This window comes from Enoplosus armatus, chromosome 8, assembly GCF_043641665.1.
Source record: "Enoplosus armatus isolate fEnoArm2 chromosome 8, fEnoArm2.hap1, whole genome shotgun sequence".
NCBI classification, from domain to species: Eukaryota; Metazoa; Chordata; class Actinopteri; order Centrarchiformes; family Enoplosidae; genus Enoplosus; species Enoplosus armatus.
This window is the reverse complement of record NC_092187.1, coordinates 23,335,445-23,360,473: the sequence shown is the minus strand read 5'-3', so window position 1 is coordinate 23,360,473 and position 25,029 is coordinate 23,335,445. Positions and strand designations below refer to the sequence as shown.

Genomic DNA, 25,029 nt, shown 5'->3' with positions numbered 1-25,029 from the left:
CCCCTCCCCCCTCCTCCTCCACCCAGTCCTTCCTCCCCTCTCCCTGCTGCTTGTCTGCCATGTTGTTGAACACGGGGCCCGCAGGCTGCTCGTCTCGCATGCCTTCAGGTTTGCACTCACCCTGAACCCAGCAGTGCTGCTGATTGGACGTGGGAGGGAGACGTCCAGGTGGAGGTGAATGCTGCTTCATTATTGGCTGATAGGAGTTAAATGGGAGTGGTGGGACTCCTCCTACTTCCCTGTCTACTCAAAAGCACCGGTGGCTGCAGATGAGGAGTGAAAAGAGAAGGAAATAGACAAGCAGAGGACATCTGAAGCACACGAGCGTCAGGGAGTAAAACAGCTGTGACAGTCTCAGGTAGGCGTGTTGTTTTTAAAATGTTGTATTCTTTCGTTTTTTGACTTGATGTGGAAAAATGTCACGTTAAGCGTCTTTAAAGTTTCTTTGAAGTTTGAGATCAAGCATCCGTGTGTTCTTTTCAACCTTTTCAATTTGAAATCGGGCATCCCAGGCACCTCTGTGAGCCTCCGGGAGGGTTGGTGAGACTTTGTTCCTGGACATTTTTTTTTTGTAGTTGCCTTTGACACAAGACTTTAACACTTTGCATGACCTGCGCCGGTTTTACATGCTGCTTTGTTTGTAATCTAAACCTTGTGACAGAGGAGACCTGAATGGTAGTCTGGACAGAGTCTCTTTATCATCCTTCATTTGTGTTTGACTTGGTAGGAGATAACTGCAGCGCCTGGACATTTAGCTAGAGATGAAGTAATTAGTCAAATAATCAATTAGTCGATCGACAGGAAACAAATTGCCAACAATTGTGAGGGTTTGCTGCTTTTCTCTTCTTTCTCTTCTGCTTTTATGTCATTGTAAACTGAATATTTTTTGGGTTTGGGGCCTTTTGGTCAAACAGAACATCTGAAGACGCCTCACTGGGCTCTGGGACATTTTATACGATTAATCAAATAAATAATCGTTAGTCTCAGCCTGAGTCACACGATAAGAGACTCAACTTCACTGGTTCCCAAAATTCTGGCGTTTGTAGGAATGAATGAGCCAGTCCGAATAATTAATTCACAATTGAAGTAATTTTTCAAGAAAAAAAAAAGCCATACATTTGATGTTATTGTCTACTCACATGAGAGAATTTGCGGATTCTCTTGTCTTTTTAAATAGTAGAAAGTTAAATGTGATTAGCATGTATTATTCACTGTATTCTGATGTTTTACAGCCCAAAAGATGAATCAATTCATCGAGAAAGTAATCAGCAGATTAACACATGATAATAATCCTTATTTGTAGTTTCATCTAAAAATACTATGTCAGGTTATCGTTCATGAATGTTTCTTGTGGTGTCATTTTAACGGAGTTGGTGGGAATATTTAGCACAAAGGAGACCGTGTTGTAGACATTAATGAGCCTCGAGTCCTAACTAGGCAACATCCCACAATAGTCCACCTGCTGAGTGACGTCGAGCCTGTGAGTCGGGACCCTGGAGGCTCTGCCGTCACCAACCCACTCATCCACCTCATTGTTTAATTCTTCCGGAGCGTGTATAACTCACAGATGACAGTTATTGGTTGTAAGCTGACGGAGCTGCTGCGAGTGTCTGCTTGTCCTCGGCCTCGAGGCTGTGAAGTTGCAGAAGAGACGTGTGTGTGTGTGTGTGTGTTGTGAAAGTGTTTGAACAAGAGGGTTTTTGTGTGATGGAGCCTATCGGTTGTCTTGTCTGCTGGTAGTCGCCCTGGAGGCTCAGTCAGAGCTGTGTCACACAGGGAACAGATGGTCAGTGGCTGGGTGACACGCTCTATTGACTTTCTGACTCAGACACCCGGGTCGGTCCACACAGTCAAATGTGTCGTCTGGCAAAACGTATTGATTTCTGGGTGAGGTTTTGTGCTGATATAAAAGCCTAACTGGCACATCTGATCTAGAGCCTGCTTAACTCCACACGTGAGTGAAGAAAAGAGGTAAGTATGACGTTTATTTAGCATTGTGAGAAGGGTGTTTATAAACTTTTAAATGCACAGGAAGGGTGTGTCTTCAGTTCTGATAAAACTCGGTGCGAAAGTGCAGAGGAGGAGGATGTAAAATCAACAGTTTACCACCAGTACGTGTGCTTATTTGCCTTGGTTTTGTTTTGGCTCAACATGCTCCTTCTGCTTGCGTCCTCTCCTCTCTCAGAGTTACGACGTCTCTCCCCGGCAAGCTGACGAGACAGATTGATCGCTCGGACGTGCAGCAAAGATGGCCTCCGTCGCTCCGTTCGGCCGCAGACAGTGGGCGTCCCAGTCGCTGAGGGTCACCGCCAAGGAGCTGTCCATCGTCTCTACCCGGGGTAAAAACAACGCCATCGCAGAGCGCTTCTCCAAGTAAGTCACTCCCCACCTCAGCTCACTCTTGTCTCTGGCTGCCACCGTGAGTTGAATAATTTACCAGCGCACCCCGCTCACCCTGCTGTCTCCTCTGCTTCTGATCACAAATGAGGTCATCGGTCGTCCTCGCAACACTTTCTCGCCACTCAGCCGTTTCTCAGTTTCCTCTTTTCTGTAAGAAATGTTCCAGTTGCTCCAGTTGTCCTCGTGTCATGGTTCACAGACTTCACTGAGTGAAACTGAGGCCAATTCATTAGAGGTGAAACCACCATCCAGCCCCCCTTTACCTGTTAAACACAACAATATCAAGTTACCCATTTGTGAATTGAGGAAGGTGGTTGCATGATAGGATGTTTCCTCTCTGCACTTACTCCATCTGACCACCAGGAGTTAGTGCTGCTCTGTTTGTGGGTGTGGAATATACAGCATATGTTTTCCTCCCTGTGTTTAAGAAATAGCCCGATTTGTTTCCAGATACACATGATAACAAAAAAGAAAAAGGTACAAAAGTTGACAAAATCATGTGGGACGCCCAGTGGTAGTATAGGAAGTTACCAACACATAGACCCCCTGTTAATATGTGGAGTTGTAATTCTGCCCTCTTGCATCTCAGTCTTCTGACATTATTAAATAAAACCATATGACTAAATTGTGTGAAATGAATAGAATAAATAAATCCTGTTAGACGGTTTCTCAGACAAGACTTCACTGACCCACAAGAGACAAAAGACAATAGAGTCTCTAGATTGTCTTTAGTTTAAAAGCAGAGGTGGACAAAGTCTGCATGTCACTTCCTGCGCCTCCTCCGTGTGATGTAGCGTGGGCTGAAGATTTTCTATCCAGATTAACCATGAAACATGAAATCATCTAATGTTTTTGGAGAGGAGTAGGAATACTTCATATTTAATGTCCTGGGTGTGTACAGCAGCATAAGGCAGGGCCGGCTGCTTCTTACTTTGTCTCACTCTGTGACGATCGTTTGTCTGTCCCCCAACTTGTCTCCGTCCTCCTCAGGTACCAGATGGCTGCAGAGGAAGGCAGTGCAGAGAAGAAGAAAACGGTAGGTACCATATTCAATATGAAACATGTCTGCACACACACACACTCACTCCTTCACAGCAGGTTTATCAGTGAGAGTAACAATACTACAAAACTCTATTACAAATAAAAGTCCTGCATTCAAAATGTGACATTAGTACAGTAAAAGTACTCATCATGCAGAATGGCCCCCTTTTTTTTTTTTTTTAGGTTGTGAAATTCATCAAGATAAAAAATGTCACCTGACTCCTGGAACGTTTTTATTATTGATTCATTAAAATGTTTTAATGCAGCTGGTTGAGGAGGTACTTTATAAACTGTTGGGTAGTTCAAAGACCCTGCACAGCCACGGTCCACCCCCACAGGTATTTAAACTTTCCTCCCAGGACTGTGTGGGCATGCACAGACGGGGCTTGCTTGACATCCTCTCTCACTTTCCTGTTTTACTTTCCAAGTTATAACTTTATCGTTCCTGTTAGCACACGGAGTTTGATGATCTCGCATGAATACCAGCATATCTCTGCAGGTCTAATCAGCCACAAAACACCTGTGGGGGCTTGCAGGGCGCGTAGTTTTATAATAAACGCATCATATTTTATCAGTGGATCACATGTTTCGCACGTAAGTTCATCATATGTTTGTAGCGTCGCTGTCCTGTGAGAACCACATATCTCTAAAAAGGAGTAAAAAGTAGAATATTTGTCTCTGAATTGTTGTGGAGTAGAAGTTTAAAGTAACATAAAATGGAAATAAAGTAAAGTGCCTCTTGAGTAAATCTGCCTCATGCTGGTACACACATGTGTTTAGAGTTGCTAGCTTTCCTGCCACACCTGTTGATCCTCATGCTGCAGTTTAAGGCTAAAAAAGCTTTTATTTAGAGACGTTAATCTTAAGACTGAGCAGCATCTCCACACATGCTGCGGCAGCAAAGGTAGGCGAGCCGTATTAGCATGTGCTGTCATGCAGCACTGGTAACAAGACGCCTCCGCCCCACCTGATCTGTGTGGGAGGGCTTGTTAGTGTCTAGAAGAGCACAGCAGGGAGGGTGCAGGGTCAGACAACTTCTTTGCGATCTCAGGTAGGTGTGTTGCTCTTCTTTTAAATAGCCACGTCTAATCTCCTTCTAGGCGATTGGTATAAATTTAATTAAAGGAAATCAATAGGGGAGCAGCGCTTTTCAGCCTTTTGGGGCAGTTTTATTTATGTTTTAGGATGTTTTAAACTCCTTATGTTCCAATGGAAGTTTGCTATTTGCCTTCCTTCTGCTCGTTACTTCCCAGGTATTTGTACTGCAGTCCTTTTCGTACAGAAATGTTCTTTTACGAGGATGTTGTGTTGATTTTTCAGCCATGTTAGCAGCACAGCTCTGAGGATAGCAGCCTACTACTTTGGTCCAGACTGAAATATCTCAACAATTATTGGATGTATTGCCTTGAAATTTTGTACAGACATTCATGATCCTCAGAGGATGAAACCTAATGGTTTTGCTGATCCCCTGGCTTTTCCTCTAGCACCACCATGAGGTTAAATCTGTCCAGTTCTACTAAAATTAATGAAATTCCCATCAGCTTCGGCTGTTTTTGTCTTTCAGTGATAATTAGGAAATTTTAGCATGCTAACACACTAAACTGAGATGGTGAACATTATAACATTATACCTGCATGTTGGCATAGCTGTTGACTCTCACTGGTTACTTTTTTAATGCAGCACATTAAGCCGAAATTCTCTTTTATGAAGATTTTGTGTTCTTTAATGTTGTTTTTTGACTGTGCGGAGGTGGTTTGCTCTTTGTTGTTGTAAATTTAATTGATGATCTGTAGCATTTTTCTGGTGTCATCATCCTTTCTCAGTAGAAAAAGTAAAGGAAGTATGTGACAGGAGAAGGTCTTGCCGGTGAATCCAATCCTTTAAATAAACGTCAGATAGAGATAACAGTCGAGAAGGTTTATCAGAAGATTATTTATCCAGGTTAAGTCTTTGTGTGAAGTTTTTGTTGCCCTCTGTTTAGCTTTCCTGCACTCTCTCCGTTTACCTTTCTCTCATTTCCTGGACTTATTTTCCCTCTTTTCCTCACTGACTGTCTCTGTTTCTGATTTTCTCTCCCTCCCTGCCCCTCACCCCTCGCTCCCCTTCACTCCCTCTCTGTTTCCTTCCCTCCTTCCTTCCCTCTGTGTTGTAGGGGGTGGGCTAGTTACTTCATGCTGCTCTGATCACTTCTCAAGACTCTCACATCTGGGACAGCTTGTAGCGTTTCCAGCCAGCCAGCAGACACACACACACACACACAACCGAACACACAACGCCAACTGGACAGCCGGGTCATCGGCCTCTCTCTCAGGTTTTTACTCTCTACTTTGGCAGTTTTTCCAGAGTTTTTCCAGCTCTGTCGCTTTCTGTTCTGTATCCAGCAGATCCAGGTTTTTATAGACGTGCATACTGAGCCGCTTACGGCTCTTTGTCTTTTTGTGCAGTTGTTTCTGTTACTGTCTTTTCTCCTCCTCGTGTAGCTGAAAGTGTTTGCTTGCATGAATGCTAACATATAGTTTAACTTGTGTGTGTGTGTGTGTGTGGACAGAGTTATATTTAGTGTTTTTAGCTTCATTCAGCAGTTTGGAGGATCAGGTGGCGTGAGTCCAACATTGAGGGAAATTCATTGAGCAAAGTAGAAACGGACCCAGAGAGCGGTTAGCATCCCTCACTGTGAGTCTTCTCCGCTGAAGCCTTAGAAATAGTGAGTCATCACATTTTAAAGTGTTGATGTGGCTGTTTGTGGATTTATTCAAACAGAGAAGATAAACTTCCAGCCACGCAGTCTTTCTCATGTGCTCACATATACTGTACATCTGCATGATGGACTGTGTAGTTTGGCTGGTAAACATCAGACTACAGCTGTTTTAGTTGTTTAAGCGGTTAGTTGATCGACAGAAAATTAATCAGCAACTGTTTTTACTAAAACTTGTGTGAAAGTTAACTATCTGTTAATTGTCAACTATTTTTGATAATCAATTAAGTCATTTTTCAAACATTTTATGGTTCCAGCTTCTCAAATGTGAGAATTTATTGCTTTTCTTTGTCTTATGTGAAAACAAAATATCTGACAAAATGATCTGCAGAAGCCTACAACTGATCTGGGTCCAGCTGTAAAAAAAAAAAAAAAAAATGAGTGGAGTTTCCGAATTATGTGAATTTCTGGATACATGAACTAAATCTATCTGGCGCTTCATGATGGCTGAAAGAAATGCTGATTAATTCTTCATCCATGTTTCAAAAAGTATTGACACAAAATCAGAGAGGCCTTTTGTATTGTGGACCTACAACTAATCCCATGCAAAGACCAAAACCAACAATGAATTGATTCTACTAACAAGTCGTCTGTCTGTGTATCCAGAGTCTGATAGATCTTCTTGCTCTGTGCTGTAGAGCTCCATTGTTATTAAAATCCTCAATGAGCCACGCTGTTGCACTGGGTGACATGTTCCTTCTTTACCATGAACACACAATCCCACATACACCGTCCTGCTGCCCCAAACACTTATTAGAGCACCAAATGTGGATTAATCCGCCGCTGAAAATAGTCCCTAACAAATGCACTATTTACTCCTGTTTACTCCAGCCATCTTTTTAAATTGCATGTTGGGTCTGCGACTGAGTGTAAATAACAGCTGAGTGCTTCTGTTTCTCTACAGGTTGCAGAACCTCTACCCTCCACACTGCGCAGCGGGAATCTGAGTGTTTTAAAGAAACGCTGGGAACAACAGCAGCAGCCGTCCAGCCACAGAGCCCAACATCAAGCCACACCCTGCAACCCTGCTGACCCTCAGACCCACATCAGTCAATCCACAGGCCCCAGACCTAGACCCACATCGCAGATCGAGAGCCGGTCCGACACCTTGAAAACCACCTCACTCTCACAAGACCAGGATACTGAGCCGGAGACACAGGTCCACTCTGAGACCAGCGAGACCAGCTACAACCAGCTGCAGTCAGCTCAACCGGAGGATCTGACCATCATGGAGGCGAAGCCCAGCAGAGACTCAGAGGGGCAGGATGGAGCAGCAGCAGCTGAAGTTCCTGACTCTGAGAAGCCCAGCGTTCCTCTCAACAGCCTCAAGATGATGTTTGAGAAGGGAGAGAACCTGACAGACAAGGCAAGTCCTTTTTATTTTCAGTGTTCATGACCAGCAGGTTTTGTCCTCGCATCTTACCGTCATGTGCAAACAGGATCAAGTGCTTTCATGAGAGCTGATCAGGCGTTTGTTTTTTATTTTCATGTTTGGGACTTCTCGTGTTTCATAATACGGAGTTAAAATTGAATGAGAGTCTAAAACTTTCTTTAGTTTCACCTCAAACAAAACAGGATCGTGATTCATTTCAGTTGAAGTAAAAAGTCTGCTTGTTTTCAAAGAGGTCAGATCCCTCCAGTGCTGTCATGCTGTTAGTCACATGGTGCAGCCTCACTTCACTATCCCTCATCTCATCTCACACACACTCACACACACACACACACACACACACACTCAGCTGACTTGCACATCCTCTCATCAGTGACCAGAGCTCTGCTTCACGCGCCCCGGGCAGCTAATTGTTTTTTTTGTGGAGCGTAAAAGTCGAGGCATTTAATGTCCAGTCATGCATTTGCTCGAGGCGTGTAAAATGTAAAGTGGTCATACCCGAGGTGTGACATGTTAACAACGGCCATGCTGTGTTTCCTCGACACAGAGCGGCCATTTATGACAGGAAGAGAACATTACAAGCCAATAAGAGGCTTTAAGAAGCATACTGATGTTTCAGTATTCAGCGTGTTTAAAATTAACACCACTGACCCAGAGTCAGCTGGACTTTCCCAATTAATTTATTTCTAATGTTAGATGTATTTTGTCCTCTGCATTACACTGTACATGATGGATCAGAAAGAATGGCAGCACAGTCATTAAAGCTGCTACAGTCAATATTTTTATATTAACAATAGATCATATGACTGCTTGTATCTGAAAGGGCTCAGTTTTAGTGACAGAAGATCACATAACACTGCAACTTTCATTGTTTTGGTTCACTTTCGCTGCTCTTATAGTGTTGTTTCCAGCAGCAGGCAGCTGTTTTTAGCCAAAAAGCTCTGAAAACTCACTGTACTGTACACTACCTGCGCAGCACCAAACGACAAATGGATAAAGTTAGCCAGAACATAGTGGAGCATTTAGCAGCTAAAGAGCCTGATGTTTCCCTGAGGAGTTGGAAGAGACCAAACACAGAGCTAAAAGAGTTAATATTGGACTTAAATTCATCAGGTGGATACAAACACGACTCCATATGAATGATAATGTTAGTGTTGTGTTTACAGCTTGTTTCTGCTGCCCCCAAGTGGCCAAAAAGTTACTGTAGGTTTAAGCCTGACATTCTCCGAGCTTTACTCCACTGAAGGGTGTAAAAAGAAATGTGAAAGCAAACATACTTTACTTTCCGTTTCTGTTTCTTTGAGAATCTGCCTGACTGGATGCTGTGAGCACCAGATACGAGCATTAGAGAAGTTCATTGAGCAGACAACTCGAAGCCAATTCCCCAGGCAAACAGCCACTCCTCTAAGAATTTCTGCTCGTCCGTTCCTGTAAATCTTTTATCTTTTTATCAGCAAAAACAAGTCTGCCAGACGAACAGGCTCAAACATCACCCATCACGTGTTAGTCCATCTTTCAGCGCTTTCTCTCACTGTCACGAATAGGCGCAGCGATTTCCTAAAACAACAAGGCACTTTAGTTTTTAAAGGAACTGTTCGACATTTTGGGACATTTGCGTTCATTCATTTCTTGTCAAGAGTTGGGTGAGAAGATCGATACAACTCGCATGTCTGCACAGTAAATATAAAGCTATAGCCAGCAGCCGGTTAGCTTAGCATAAAGACTGGAACCAGCTAGCCTGGCTCTGTCTAAAGGTAACAAAATTTGCCTGAAGCTCACTAATTAACACGTTATCTTGTTTGTGTAATCTCCTACGTATTAAAACCCAAGTGTAAAACTGATATGTTGTGGGAGTACTAGTTCCAGTCCTTATGCTAAGCTAACTGGCTGTAGCTTCTTCTTCTTTACTGTACAGCTCTGAGAGAGGTATCCATCTTCAACAAATGCTCCTCAAACTGGAGTAAATAGTGCGTTTGTCGGGGACTATTTTCATCTGTGGATTGATACACATTTGGAGGGCTAGCAAGTACTTGGGACTGACTCCAAAAACCACAGTGGGATGAGCAGACAGTACTTAATAAGAAGGATTAATTCATTGTTGGTTTTGTCTTTTCATTGATTTGAGAATTTAAAAAACAAATACAGAATATCACCAAACATTCCTTTTTAAACCTGAGATAGTTTTTGTTGAGATTTCTTGGGATCCAGTACCAACAAAGGAGTGGTTCTTGGCAACAACAAAAAAAAGACCTTAAAAATGTGCTCTTCTAACAAAGACTTTGTTTTCCCACCACTTTTAACTCAACACTGACCTCCTATGTGGGCTTTTAAAAAGCGAGATCAAGGAGTGCTACAGAGAGTTGGGGGGGGGGGGATTTGGGGCGTCTTTTCTTGCATAGTTGTCTTACCAAAGGAGGGATTGTTGAGGGAAATCCTCGAGCGGTAATACAAGATCTATACAGTTCTGTCGACACACAGTCGAGGGATCTTTTACAAAAGCGTCCACTGTAAAGCGGAGGCCGGGCCTTCTGCTGCTCTTTGTTGAGCTCCCCTTCACAGGGCAGATGATGTAATGGTGCAGGCTGGCAGACTCATGACTGCAGACAGCTGATCTGCGTCTCTACAGACCGTCTCCCCTAAGGCCATCAAAGCTCCCCCTCCCACCTCATCAATCACCCCCGTTGTCTTCTTCTCTGCTCCTCAGCCCTCCGTCCATCTCCTCTCTGTTTTCTCTCTCAACCCTCCCTCCTTCTCCTACACATCATCGGAGGCCTTGACCTCCCCTCTCCCCCCCTTTTTAGTCCGCCATGCTCGCGGCAGAGCTATAGGGACGACAACGCCGGTCTGTCGGTCCGTAACTTTGGTTCAGACTGAAATATCTGGAAAAACGATTTGATCAAAATTTCTGAAGATATTCGTGATCCCCAGAGGATGAATCCCACTCATCCTGTGAAATATCTCAACATCTACTGGATGTATAATCTTTTCATTCATGATCCCCAGAGAATAGATCCATTGTAAATCCTAAATACTTTATGACTTAATATAACTATAATAACATTCCCATCAGCCTCAGCTGTACTTTGAGTTTAGTGCTAATTAGCAAATGTTAGCATTGCAATTGTAAGAATGTTAGTATGCTATGTTAGCGTTTAGCTCAAAGCTGCTGTGCCGAAGTACAGCCTCACAGAGCTGCTAGTATGGCTGCACCCCCCCCCCATCTCGTATCTAAATTACCTCCCCCTTCCCCTCCCCTCCGCGGGCCGAGTGTAGCATGCCGTCATGAGGCACTCTGAAATTAATTGACCCTCACCCTGCTTGCCTAGCAAACCAACCCCTCCCTCCCTCCCACACACTCACTCAGTCCCAGCCCAGCTCAGCCACCCCCCCCCCCCTCCTTTACTCCCACTGTCACCCCCCTGCACCAGCTGCTCCTCCACCACCCTCCTGTCCCAAATGACTCCACCCTGTTCACCCGCCGCTTTATTCTGAGGCTGGGGGACCGTGACACAGTCCTAAAAAAAAAAAACCCACCCCCCTTAACCATCTGTAACAGCATGGCACACTTTGCCTCCCCTCCTGTCGTCATCACCACCTTCATCCGGCCGCACCCCCCTTTGAACAGCCCCCCTGTGGAACACCTGCTCCCTGCCGCCTCTCCTATTCCCACCCAGTCTATGTTCCCTCCCTCCTCTTCCTCTTCCTCCTCCCCTAAACCATCTCCAGAGGCCCTACCCCGCATCTCCCCTGTCATAAGCCAGACTGGGCTGCTCTGCTCAGTCGGTGCCTCTCTTGTCCTCTGCTGGTGTAAAAGTCTCATCACTGCCGGGTTCGGTCGTACGATCAGACTCCCTCTGAACTGGCTTCACCTCGGTCTCTCCGCCGACTCCCTTGTGGCCTTTTCCTCCGTCCGCCTTCACGAGAGGTAGCTATGGTGTTTCATTCAGACGCTCATATGGTGTTTCATGCTTTCTTTGTCTGGCTTCTGAACAGACGCCCTGAGACACGCTGTCTACTTTTACTTTTTCCGTCTGTTTTCGCTGACTCCTCTGTTAGATTCTCTGCAGCTGAAAGGGGCCTTGTAGACGACCCGGCTGCTAAGTGCCTGTAATGAAAACGGCTACTGAAAGGCCACTTCATGGGCTAACTTTATCAGTGGGTCCTTTCAACTGTGTGCGCCCTCTTTGAACCGTATTATTGTGTGCCTTGGGTTGGGTATATTGCCTTGTTTCATGTTGTAAGTACCTGCCTCTTCTGTCTTTGTTTTGCTTACTGTAAGAACAGGGTATTGTCTTTGGTAAACTGTGCGTGAGGTGTGTTCAGGGACAGGGTGGAGTCATGGGGGGGGGGGGGGGGGGGGACTGCAAGTCAGTCTGAATGAGCGCTTTAATAGTATCAGGATTAGCGGCAGATTCTTTGTCTAGCTAGCTGATCCAGCCTCCAGAGACCCAGCCTGGCCTCGTATGGCCCCGCTGCTTGTTTACATCCCGCTGACCCCCGCATGTTTACACCCCCTCCTCATGTACAGACACACGCAAACCAGACCACCAAAATCTGAGACACCCCCTCTCCTTCAAAGCTGCACCTCCGGTCTCTGGAAGATAATCCACCCTGGGGGATAGATCCATTATTATGATGATGATGATGATGATGATGATGAGGGTTTCTTGTGGTGTGATTTGACCCTGTTCTCTAATGCCAGAGACAAGCCCACAACACAGTTATGATTCAGAGTCAGCGTGTGTTGTCATACATGTATGTATTATTTATGATTAACTCCCTCCTGCCGCAGACTCGCCCTCAGATGGCATCATCATGCTCGCCTCCATGAAAGGATAAAGGATAAATCATGGAGCTTAAAGCTGCTATAATCAATATTTTTATATTAACAACGGATCAAATGACTACATGTCTGAGGAAGCTGTCATTCGTAGATGAATCCACAGCAAATTAGCACATGGCTCTGCAGTTCCTTTGAGCCCAACGGAGTGTTTTTAGTATCTTTCTCATTGTTTTACAGTCACATTTTTACTGTTTTTTGCTCTCAAAAAACTGCTCTCAATACGTACTAGCGAGCCAGATATCTTTTCTCTGGCGCTGGTGCACAAGCACGACTCCAGATGAATGCTAATGTTGCTCTGTGTCTGTCGGGTGTGCAAATAAGCAACTGTTTGCCAACAAGTTTCACCAAATCAACTTAAGAGACATGTTTAGTGTTGTGTTTACAGCTTGTTGTTGTGCCCCCAAGTGGCCAATAATCAGTTGTTGGTTCAGTACTAGAATTAGTTTTCTCAAAGGTTTTGACTCTTTGATTAAACTAAGCATAGCTTTAAAAGTAGATACAGGTGTCATTTTACTTTAGTGAGTTTTATAATAAGTAACAGGACGACGTATGTGGGAATGACTCTAAATAAACTACAGTGTGTGTTAATGGAAACAAAGACAGAACGTGTCGGCTCTATGGCACAGAAGTATTAGATATAACAGGCTCTTTTTGGGGGGGGGGTTTGTTGAGAACCACCAGACTTTAAAATGAGATAATAGATGTAATTTTACATACACAAAAATCAGTTTAAAAACACTGATTGACAGTGTTGTGTATTGTTTGAGAGACTTCTAATGAGAAGAAGCCAAACATGCAGTGCTGAAACCTGATTCAGGGTTTTTTTATTTTCTGCGATAAGTGATGAGCATTAACTTGTCTGGACCGTACTTGTTCTCCAGTATTCACCTCTACTTCAGCTTTGTTTTCTTTTACCTGCTGAAGCCTGCAGACGCTCACTGCGAAGCCCGACGCTTCATCAGGTGTGTGAGCCAGTGCAGAACTGCTAGATATTTTATGTTGATCTAGGACGCAGGCGAGTCGCTTGTGGTTCTCAGACTGAATGCTAAATGTGTAGCAGCGTCACCGTCTGACCTGTTGTGTAATCTGTACTTTTAATTGAGTGGAGGAGGACGATGTGTGCCCTCATGTTGGAAGTACTGGCACGACTGTCGGTGGGAGTGGTTTGACTGCTGCTGCTGGAGGGTTGAGATCTGTCGGCTAATGTGACTTCACCATATCAACAAAATATATTGCCTGTTAATAATAAAGCCTTCTTTATTTTTTTTGGGGGGGGTGACGCCAATAGCTCTCAGCTTTGTACTCAGAATTGAAGGATCTGTTTCTCTGGAGAGTGACGGGATACACATCCATGACACATATGAGGTCCAGAGGCAGAGTTTTAAGAGGAGATCCTGGTTGAATTATTACACTTTCATAGTCTTCAGGAATGTAAATGGAAGCTCTGAGCTTGAGTGTAAAACCACAGCAGAGAAATTGTCAGTTTAGTTAGTTTTGTTTTGGCTGGCGGCTGTTGACAGACGGGGTGTCTGTCTGAGGCTCCGTCTCTCTGAGCTCATAAGGGGATTAAAGTGGTTTGGACTGGACGAAAACACACACACACACACACGCACACACACACGCACACACTCTACCTCTGTGATTCTCTGTCGTCTTTGCATTTCCGTCTACACTTTGATCTTCCTGATGGACGGCGTCGCTTCCTGCCTGTTTGCTCTACTGGCCGAAACATGTGAGCATCAGATGGCTGTGTGTGTGTGTGTGTGTGTGTGTGTGTGTGTGTCTTTATTTTCTACACTTCTGTCTGTTCATATGTTTGGTTTTTTTGTGTTTTTTCGCAGGTTTCCAGAGAGCAAACAAGTAGAGGAAACAGCGGTAATACTGCCAACATGGACCAGCTACTAGGAGGTACATATTTTTAACTTTCTCAAGCGTTTTATTAATTTTTTGTTTAATAGAGAGATGAAAGGAAATGAGGGGAATAACATGCAACAAATGGTACATAAGTATTTTATACCACAATACAGTTGTGTACTATGTACTTAAGTATCAGTTAGACCATAAATATATAAATACTTGGCCTTCTGTTTTTAATTTCTCTCCCTGCTCTAATCCATACTTTCTTGTTAACAATGGATGAAGTGAGTGTCAAATGTGGAAAGTGTCTTTCAGCCCATCAAACTTGTTTCCAGCCACAGCAGGGAAACAATAAAGAGTCTGAGTCTGAGCAGGCGGCTGGTTTCAGAGAAGAAGCTAATTAGCGACGAGCTGGTGAACATAGTGATGCATTTAGCAGCTAAAAAGATATTTGTCTCGGGAGTTGATGGAGAATATTCACTCAATCTGATTCGGACTTACATTCATCAGGTGGCCCCAAACATGATGATGTTCGCTAACGCGATGGTCGTATGTACATTTTAATATTTACCACTTGGCAACAAGTTCTGAACACAACATTGACATGATCACGTGTTAGCAAACGGTTCCTTATTCACACATCCATCAGTTATGGAGCAACGCGATCATCCATTTGGAGTCGTGTTAGCGTCACCTGATGAAGTCCAATATTCTCTTTTTGGTGGCGAGGGAAATATCTGTCTCTTTAGCTGCTAAATGTTCACATGTTTTGTACATCTGCTGTTTGGTGCTGAGCAGGTAGTTTACAGTGAGTTTATCTGAAGCTGAAAACAACTTCCTGCTGCATTTGTTAAAGAGAGTGAAGCGAAACGTTAAAGCTGCGGGACAGAAAATGAAAACAATGAGCTGAAAGATGCTAAAAATGCTCCGTAGAGCTGCAGAGTCTGGTGATGACTCTCTGTGGCTTCATCACTATGAGCGACTCGCATACAAGCAGTCCTGATATTGATTATAGCTGCAAATGTATCAACCTTTTACAAAGCCTTTGTTCGAGTCACTTGTTATGCAAACGCAATGTCCTGCCTTCCTCTGGATGGATCACATCCTCCCCAGAAGTGGAGAGACGGCTGTAGAACCACTGTGATCAGCAGACAGGAAGAGGCAACCCCCTGTTTTCCCCTCCACGCTACACTGGACTCCTGACCTCGTGTTCCCGTCAGCAGCCTGCGTGACTAACCAGCACATTCTGCACTCAGTCTGAACTGGGAAGAGTGGAAAAAAAATAAATCCTAAACAGGAACGGTTGTCATGTGATGCTGAATTCAAACATTCCCTACAATTAATGGACTGTAAGAAAAGAAGGCAGATGCTGTAAAATTGAATTTGTGGTTTTGCGAGTTAAACCAGTTTGAAAGAAGAAATCTCAGCCGTGATGCACTTCAAACACTTCAAATTAGTTTCCTAAACAAGAACGAGCTGCTCGGTGTGATGATCTGAGGTTTAATCATTACATTCTCAATACTGTGTGTTGTCGTACCAGATGGAAGTCTTGCAGAGTCCACTCCTCTCCGGGACCGCATGGCCCTCTACCAAGCTGCCATCTCCAAACAGGAAGTCCCTCCCACCTCAGTCAGTGTGAGTACTTTCTGCAGACACGTTGCCTCCAGTTTTAACCTTCTTAGATATTAAAGGGACACAGTTTACTGGTCGTAGTAGGTACGACTGCAGAGGCTACGCTTGTAACCGCTCTACTTTCTTAAAAATGTAGCTACACATCAGGGCTACGGCTACGGCGATGTCACCCTGACCTCCCGCGGGCAGCCCCCAGCTGGCCACAGGTTCACATAAACCGATCCAAAATAAAAACCAGTACAGCTCGAGCGTTCGTTCTTTTTGCAGCTGAAAGCTAAGTCTCGCATTGTACACGCGCGTCGCAGGATGATGACGTCACTACGCCTGGTGGAGCAGTGAAGTGGAAGTTTTAATTTATGACACAGTTTCAATACTTTTGTCCGTGATTATGGTTTAATGACAAATGTCACATTTTAGTTTGGGTTGTACAGATTTTAGGGACGTGACGCATGTGAAGATACTCTGAAATACCAATGTAAGCGCTGCCGGACCATCTCCATGGCTGAGTTCAGAGGGTTCAAACTATAAAGCGACCCCTGTGCAGGACTCCTGTTATCCCCTTCCATCGACCATAATTACACCCTTATCTCAGCTTGGCCATGGAAACTTCAAATTCTTAAATAAAAAGGCACAAAATGCCCCAAAAAATACTAAAGAGTGGACAGCAGAGAGAAGACGCCCTTTTCTTTAACAGACGACACTGCTGAGGTGCATTATAGGAATCTGGATCTTGACCCACACCAAGGACTAAAAGTCAGTCGCTTGTGAGTCTCCAACTTTATGGAAGTGCAGCACTAAATCGCTGAAGTACTCCTTTAACTCCCGATACTCTGCTTTGCCTACGCAGCTGAAATTACTAAAGCTGTCGAGGTGACTTTGTCCTGTAGTCAAATCCAATCACCAAGATGCATCTGATCACAGCGGCGTACGCAAATAAACCGGCAGCTCAGACAGTCAAATGATCAGGGATGAAAGTTAATCATGTGTAAAGGAGCTCTGTGGGTTCAGTGTTTTTTACATTTTCTTAGTGAACTCTCTTGTCTCTTGTCTCCTGTCCGTCTCTCAGAGCGATCAGCTGGACAGTTTCTGTGGGAAGCAGAAGGAGAACGTTCCTCCGTGCACTCTGGACCTGGTGAGGAGTCGACAGTGCCTTCACTTTCTGTTCACTTATCTGACTTAGATGATTAGAAACTTGTTGATATTTCACACATGCTGGACGTTTTTCTGCATGGTTCATTTGTAAAGACCGCCACGTGGAAATATGTGACGTTTGATTCAGCAAATGAACAGACAAATGATTATCTCCTCCTCCTCCTCCTCCTCCTCCTCCTCCTCCTCTTCTTCTAGAATCCAGAGTCTGAACCAAACGGCAGGAAAAGTTTTTCCGCAGAGAGCAATGGTAATTTACTTTCCATGTCTTTATGTGACTCATTCTCTCCTCAAATGAGAACTTAGCGATTGGACCATCATTGCAGTGGATGTTTGGTTGTAGTTAATGGAAAAACAACATTGAAGTAGATTAATCTACCAGTCTGTAACTGACTGAATTCTACGTGTGTTTTTTGTGTTTTTAGACTAAATATTAATCATTTGATAAGAGCCACATTATTTTTTTAAACTACATCCACTGCTTCCGTTTGGATTCCTGAGCGTCTTCATGTCAGTTTATCGTACTAAACATGAGAAGGGCTCCATCTAGTGTTCAGAACGCGTCACTACCTTTTCTTATTCTGGTCATTTTGTGATCCCAACAGGCTCTGCTACTGGAACCCCTGCGTCCTCCAATCAGAGAGACTCTTCTCAGCCCAAAACTCCCAAAGTGAGTCCTCACAGGAAACGCGTTCACACAGAAAAATACACATTTATGTTTTGTGCTAATTAATGAATTAGTGTGTGTGTGTGTGTGTGTGTGTGTGTGTGTGTGTGTGTGTGTGTGTGTGTGTAGAGCTTCCGGCTGCCGGCGAGGGAGACCTGTGTGTCGTGTCTGAAGACTGTTTATCCTCTGGAGAGGCTGGTGGCCAACCAGCACGTTTACCACAGCTCCTGCTTCCGCTGCTCACACTGCAACACCAAACTCAGGTGAGGACGACAGGCGACTTTATTTATGTATTTAATTTTTAAAACTGATCATGAGCTGATTGATCACTTCAGAGATAAAAGCTCGTTTAGATTTTCTAATAACTCCTCTTTTTTTTGTCCTCCCGTCCAGTTTGGCGAACTACGCGTCTCTGCACAACAACGTCTACTGCAAGCCGCATTTCTCTCAGCTCTTCAAGGCCAAAGGAAACTACGACGAGGGCTTCGGCCACCGGCCCCACAAGGAGCTGTGGGAGAGCAAGGGGGACAGCGGAGAGACCTCGCCACAGTCCAACACCCAGATCAAGCCGCAGATCCAGAGCCCGGCCCCGTCCTCAGACGTGGACAGCCCCAGCGTGGAGGACTCCCCGCTGGCTAAAGTCAACGTGCTGACAGCCACCATGGAGGCTCTGGGACAGGGATCGGCAGAGAAGGCCGACAGACCCACTGAGACCCGCAGGCTGAAAATCTCCTGGCCGCCACGAACGGAGATGGAGGACACGACCAGCCGCAGTGGAGACACAACAACCGCCGACGGGGGCTCCGTCGGGAAGACCATCCGAGCCAAGTGGCCCCCAGAGGAGGACTCCCCCTCCTCAACCCCTGAACAGGCCAGAGAGACGCCCTGCCTGCGCCGGAGCTCCTCCCTGAAGGAGCGCAGCCTGCCCTTCACGCTGGCAGGACAAGCCAGCAACACTCCTCCTCCTGAGGCCAGAAAGCAGAGTCCGCCTCCTCCTCCTCCTGAGGACGACCGTCTGCCGAGTCCTGAACCCTCCAGCATGGAGCTGCAGCACGGCGGCCAGTCGTCAGACAGCCAAACACCCACTGAAGACAGCTGTGTGGACGTTCACACCAGCTCAGGAGAGGAGGAGCAGGAGGGGGAGATGAAGAGCCAAGACATGCCGGACCATCACCTCGCCAAAGAGGAAGACGACGCTCCAGGGCAGGAGGAAGAGGAGGAGGAGGAGGAGAAGATGGAGGAGGAGGAGAAGATGGAGGAGGAAGATGGAGGTGTGTTGGAGGAAGAGATGCCGCCTCTGAAGCGACAGGAGACGCCGACAGACATCTCATCCCCTGAAGGCGAGGTGGAGGCCAGCCGATCGTCTCAGGATGTGGGCTTCTGGGACAGCGAGGAGGTGAATGACAAGGAGGAGGTGGAGCAGCAGGAGGTGCTGTCAGTGGAGGAAATGATCAAGCGAAACCGATACTATGAGGATGAAGAGGAGGACGAGGATGTATAAACTGAATCTGCTCTTGGCCAACAAGATGACAGCCATGGACACATAGAAGACTTCCTGCCATTCCTCCTCCTCCTCCTCCTCCACCTTCTTCTTTTTATAGATGTTTTCTTCTTCTCTTCTTAAAAGAGAGTTGCTGCAGTGTCTAGTGTGAACTCTACTGAACTCTTTATTTTGTGCCTCTTTGAACTCTTTTTGAAGCCATTCCTACAAGATAGTTTTTACAAGACTGTCAGAGAATCGTTTGTTTTTAAATGTACAATATTTAAAATGACGCCCCATGTAATGAATATTTTTTAGAACGGAAATGTCCAAAGGTTGTGACACATAGAGGATCAGTTTTATTTTTGTGTACATGACTTTTGTAATTTTCTATTTTCTCTGAATGCCTCCTAATCTGGATTGAAACTGCTGTTGTGAGCACCGATTACATTAAGATGTGGGATTATTACAGCTAATGTAGCTCTGGTCACTTAATGGAGTTTTAATAGTGAAGCTGAAAGAAGACGAGCTAAAGGCCAGCACTTTGATCTGTTACCATTTTTCAAAATACTAGTTTTGGTTAGTTTCTGTCACTTTTCTTTTCAGTTGCCATTCTGCATGTTCAACTTAAAAAAAAAACACACACTTTTATGTTCCTTTTTGTTTTCCAATTTTATAACTGGATCTGAAAACTGTTGTACTGTTGTTTTTACGCCCGGGGACCAAATATCCTACATTGCTACTGTTTAAATAAATTGTTATATACAAAACGTTTTGTCTGAGTATAAAATCCTGTCTAATACGGCAGCTAGCATGAGGATTAGCATTGAGAATTTAACACAATTGTTATTTATTAGTTGGTTGATGTGAGGCATCAACATGTTTCCTGGTTACTTATAAGTAAGTGCCAAGTCGGAGCGTTCAGAAAAAAATTCACAATGATAATTGAAAACTTGTAATTCCGATATGACATGAAAGCCTCATTGTGCTAAATGCTAACGTAGCGTGCTAACATGCTCACAGTCACAATTGGCTGATTAGCAGGTATCATGTTCGCATGCTAATTGGCACAAAAAGTACAGCCGAGGCTGATGGGAACAGTTTTACAGGTTTAGTCAATAAAGGTATTGGACAAATTCAAATTTCGACCTGATGATGGCGCTAGCTAAACCGTAAAGGTATCACATGAATGTCTGAATTGGATTTCATGTTAATCCGTCCAATAATTGTTGAGATATTTCAGTTTGGACCAAAGTGGTGGACCAGCAGAGTACCACTTTCTAATAAGTCCCCCTTATAAAAGGGTTGTAAGGTGCTGTAATACTCTTATTAATGGCTAATAAGTCATTTGCTAATGCTTTACACATTAGTTATAAGCCATTAATAAGAACAACTTTTGGGTTGCCAGATTGAGAAATATTCCTCCTCTTTTATCATCCTGCCGGTCAGCTGTCTTTTTACCTCTTTAATTAATCAGGAAAACTCTTAATCAGTCCATTTATCAATAACTTATTAACATGTCTAGTGGAAACTGTGAGAGCCACGAGTATTTATTTTATAGATTACTGCATTATTACCAAACAGAGAATAAAACCCAGTCAGAGGGATTTTTCCCAACCTGGCAACACAAAAATAACCTTGAAATTAAAATATTGATTAACCATTAATAAATCACAACTCATAAACCTGTTCTACAGGGCGACTACGAACATTTCAAACACGACAATCCATGACTTTGTTACATTACTGAAACCTTTATTGATGATCGTACATGTACTGAACAAGGCCATTATAGTGCAAGTCATCATCAAGGCGAGGGGTTGTTACAGAGTCCTTGGTGAGTAAAGTTGGAGACGCTACAAACATTTTAAACCGGATTTAGCTCTAATTTGGTTGAACCGTGAAACTTTCTGTAAACTGAGATTCTGCGTAAACTTTAATATAAGTGACTTTAATACCCTGAACTTAGACGTGGCCTGAAAAGTCCACGTCAAGTGTCTCATTAATATCTTTGCACCGTCTAGCATAAGTCTGAACAGTTCCGGCTGTGACAACCTGAACTTAAAGTCTCTATCCAGCCCTGCAGGAGAAGAAAAACAAGACTGATTTTTTTAAACAGTTTTACATCAATGGCTCTAAAACAAATGCATGACAACAGCTAAAAGACAAACATACAATCTCCAGCAGATATGTGATTTAATAGTTAACCCTGTGTAGTAATTATACATCACGTTACGTCTCCTAGTGTGTGAATGATGAACCTGCCGTGTGCACCTTGTAGGAAGGTACAGAGGAATGTACGTCACAGAGCTGCTGATGTTGTGATGGACAAATACAGATGTGGGAGGTTGGTTAACCGATTAAGCTGATGCAGTATAATAATGTCGATATCGTCGTTCCCTTTAATCTAACGAGACGGAAAACAAAAATCATCGTTCTGGATTATTTGTGTGGAAACCAGCTCCCACTCACACGACATGACAAACAGTGTTTCTCACTTTCACCTGCAGCAGCTCTGAGGTCTGTTTCACAAGGCGACTCCGTCTGTTTGGCTTCACTCAGTTTAACATCTGTGATTCTGGATAACTTGAAGTACTTAGATCCTTTACTTAGTACTACAGTACTAATACCACACTGTCCTGCATTGAAAATGTTCCTTAAGTGAAAGTGTGTAAGTCAAAATGAGCAAACTATTATGAATAAGCGACGCACTTAAATCATCGGGAGCACTTCGGCAGGTCGAGTCGGGGATCGAACCTCCGACTCTGCGGCCGAGGAAGAGCGAACAGCGATGAACGATGAGGTCTATCTGAGGGACATGTTGCGTTTATAATTTACTGAGCTACTTAACAGGGTGTGTAATTAAAATCTAGATATAATTACCTTTCATTATAGAGAGCAGAAGCGAGTAGTCGATCGATTGATGCGTTGATCGATCGAAATCTATAGTCAATTAATCTGGTAATCGATTTATCGCAAAAATATTAAAACATTCTAGTTTCTCAGTTGTGAAGATTTGCTGTTTTTCTTTGTCTCGTGTTACAGTAAACTCATCATTTTGGTGTTTTACACATTTTGAGGACATCAGCTTGGGTTTTAGAAAATTGTGACAAATACACGTTACAATTTAGAGACCGAATGATTAATCAATCAAGAAAGTAATCAGCAGATTAATGTATATGAAAAGAACTGGTAGTTGAAGATCTATGTTTGAGCAAAAAAAGGTTCTTCCTCTGACATAATTATTAAGGTATGATGATCTTTAAAATGTATTAGTTGCAACTACTGTAAACTTTTGTACCGCGCAGGAATGACGACTCACTTTTTCCAGTGATCTGATTGGCCAGCAGTCGGGCTGTTTTGATCGGCGTTGGTTACCATGGTGATGTAACGTTGTTAAAAGTGAGCCAGCCTTGTGACACAGACCTCCGACGCTGCTGACGTGTGCAGACACAAACACACCACTGAAGTTTTCTTCTTTGTGTGTTTTAAAACATGCAGCAACCAAAACATCATTGTCTTTATCTTCAAGAAACAAAAAACATCCAGCAGTTAATTCTACGTCACATGTGGCATCACGGAGAGGAGGTTATCTTCTGACTACAAAAACAAGAAATGAATGTGAGCAGATGTTTTTCTCTCATTCTCTTTTAAACTACCTGCAGAATATCACATCATTATGACTTCCTGGTTAAAAAGGCGAGAAAAAGAAAATAAAGATGGGAAATAATCCTTCGTATTGAGGGCAAACATGCACAGTGTGTAAAGCTCATACAAAAAGGAGAACAAAACATTAAAACACAGTATAACACGTTACACTATGATGCAATCCAATACAGCAGACCTGCAACTGATACTTCTGTGAGGTTTGCAAAGTTACGTTTTACTTCCAGAGGTGTTTATTCAACTCTGTGGTTATTTTTATGGCTGTAGATCGAGGCGTTGCATTGGACTGCATTATACTGGAAGGTGTTTCTTTTATTTTGTCCACCCTCTGTATGCACATCTGCCCTAAATGTCTCCTGTTCTCAAAGTGCAAAATCAAAAACACATTCCCTGAACTTTGGAAGATTAATTTAAAATGTGTATTCACCAGATCGATTGTAGAAAATATACCTGACGTGTTTTTATTTGTAGTCCAACGAGAAAACTACAAAACACTCAGAAATCGATTCGTCCACTCTGAGGAAAGATGCCGCTCGGCAACAGCATCGCATCATGTGAGGTTGTGATTACCAAAACCTGCAACGATCCTCCACAAGAATCTCATACAGAATGAGGGTGGAAACTGATCCACTGCTCACTTGCAGCCGGCTCCGGAGGAGCAGCGAGCGAGGTGGGGCAACAGCAGGTCCCTGATCGCTCACAGGAGGGCAGCCTCACCCAGAGAGAGAGACAGAGACAGAGAGGACCAGAGAGGGAGGGTGAGAGAGAGAGAGACAAAAAGTGAAAGAGGACAAAGAGAGAGAGAGAGAGAGAGAGGGTGTATTCCCTGAAACATAAACCGCCAACGAGCTCTGACTCGGCACAACTGCTGGCCTCGCTCTGCTTTGCTTGGGGTCGTGACAAATGAAATAAACTAAGTGTGCCAGACCTCATGAGAGGGATTTAACAGCTCGGTGTTTCAGAGACACACTGCATGCAGAAGGAGGTTAGGTGTGAGAGGGTGACAGCAGTACAGATTGCATAGAATTAACAGTTAAATATCTTCCAGGAGCGTTAAGCACTTTGCATGCTGTAACCTACGCTGCCTTCATGTAGGACCTTCTCTCTCTGCTACTTTAGGACCGGGAGGACGATCTGGTTGAGTTTCTGTGATGACCGTGACATTTACAAGTCTTATAAATTAAAGCCAGAGGCAGCGTCGAGGAAGACGACGGGCGACGTGCATGTGTGCATCTGAACCGAGTGTGTTCTGGCGAGTGTTAGCAGCATGCTAGGCTACCGTGGGGGGGTGAGCTCTACAGTGCAGCCAGCTGTTTGCAGGGCGTCACAGGTCCAGATCACGCTCTCAGCTCATCCGCTGAGGGGGTGCAAATCCACCTTGACCTTCTCTCCACTGCTCAGCATCCCCACGGTGGGGTAGAGGCCCCCTGGAGGGACCACCATCTCCCTCCGGCCCATCAGCTTCCCATTCCTCGTGAAGAACACCTGCGGGACCACACGGGGGCGACAGTGAGTTAAAAAACACACACAAAAACAAGCCTTTCACTGTAAATCCACCGATGGAGCACTGGAACAATTAGTCATGAAAGAAAAGTCTCTTCATAATGCAAACTTCATTTGAGAGCACTCAGTGTGCCAGTTGTAAACAGGAATTATATGCAGTTAGGAAATATCGTTAAACAAACAGGTGACAGAGTAACGTCTGTCTTGATGGAGGAAGGGGGGGGAATAAAAGTCAATGTTTACAGTACATGTCTCTACTAAATCAGCGAGTGATCAAACATTATCCAGCTGTTCTCAAAAGAACATCAACAAGCTTTTCAATGCTAATACCGAGGGCTTCTTTCCAAGTCTGAGAGCAAATACCGACACACTGAAACAACAAGTGAGGCACTGTGGAGTGCGTCTCTCCGATAAATCAGGCTGAGTCACATATCAAACATTTACTGTACCACCCACTCGAAAAAAGAAAGGCTTAACCGCTATTCAATTACAGATGAAGGGTGACTTTGAGCACCAGCTGCCCCCACCCCCACCCCCGGAGCAGCGCAGCCGTGCCCACAGAGACCTCTGTGATGTCAGGGAGCAGTGCATCGAGGGTAATGTGTCCCGCTGAATAAATATTGACAGATCCCTGGATTATGACTCG

General features: G+C 44.3%; 2 protein-coding genes across 2 annotated transcripts in view; one reads left to right on the top strand and one right to left on the bottom strand.

Annotated features, from left to right (window-relative positions):
• The first annotated feature begins 287 nt into the window (after positions 1 to 287).
• lima1a (LIM domain and actin binding 1a) lies at positions 288 to 19,984 on the top strand. The gene is made up of 11 exons (XM_070910612.1): positions 288 to 358; positions 2,186 to 2,373; positions 3,391 to 3,436; positions 7,101 to 7,562; positions 14,271 to 14,337; positions 15,827 to 15,921; positions 16,985 to 17,050; positions 17,266 to 17,317; positions 17,673 to 17,737; positions 17,864 to 17,997; positions 18,128 to 19,984. The coding sequence occupies exons 2-11, from the start codon at positions 2,249 to 2,251 to the stop codon at positions 19,233 to 19,235; spliced, it is 2,220 nt and encodes a 739-aa protein (XP_070766713.1). The 5' UTR covers positions 288 to 358; positions 2,186 to 2,248; the 3' UTR covers positions 19,236 to 19,984.
• Positions 19,985 to 24,230: 4,246 nt separating this feature from the next.
• Positions 24,231 to 25,029, bottom strand: part of spryd3 (SPRY domain containing 3) — a 42,622-nt gene continuing 41,823 nt past the window's right edge. Inside the window, exon 11 of the mRNA XM_070910897.1 lies at positions 24,231 to 24,365. Within this exon, the coding sequence (XP_070766998.1) occupies positions 24,231 to 24,365 (135 nt within the window). The remainder of the gene's footprint in view (positions 24,366 to 25,029) is intronic.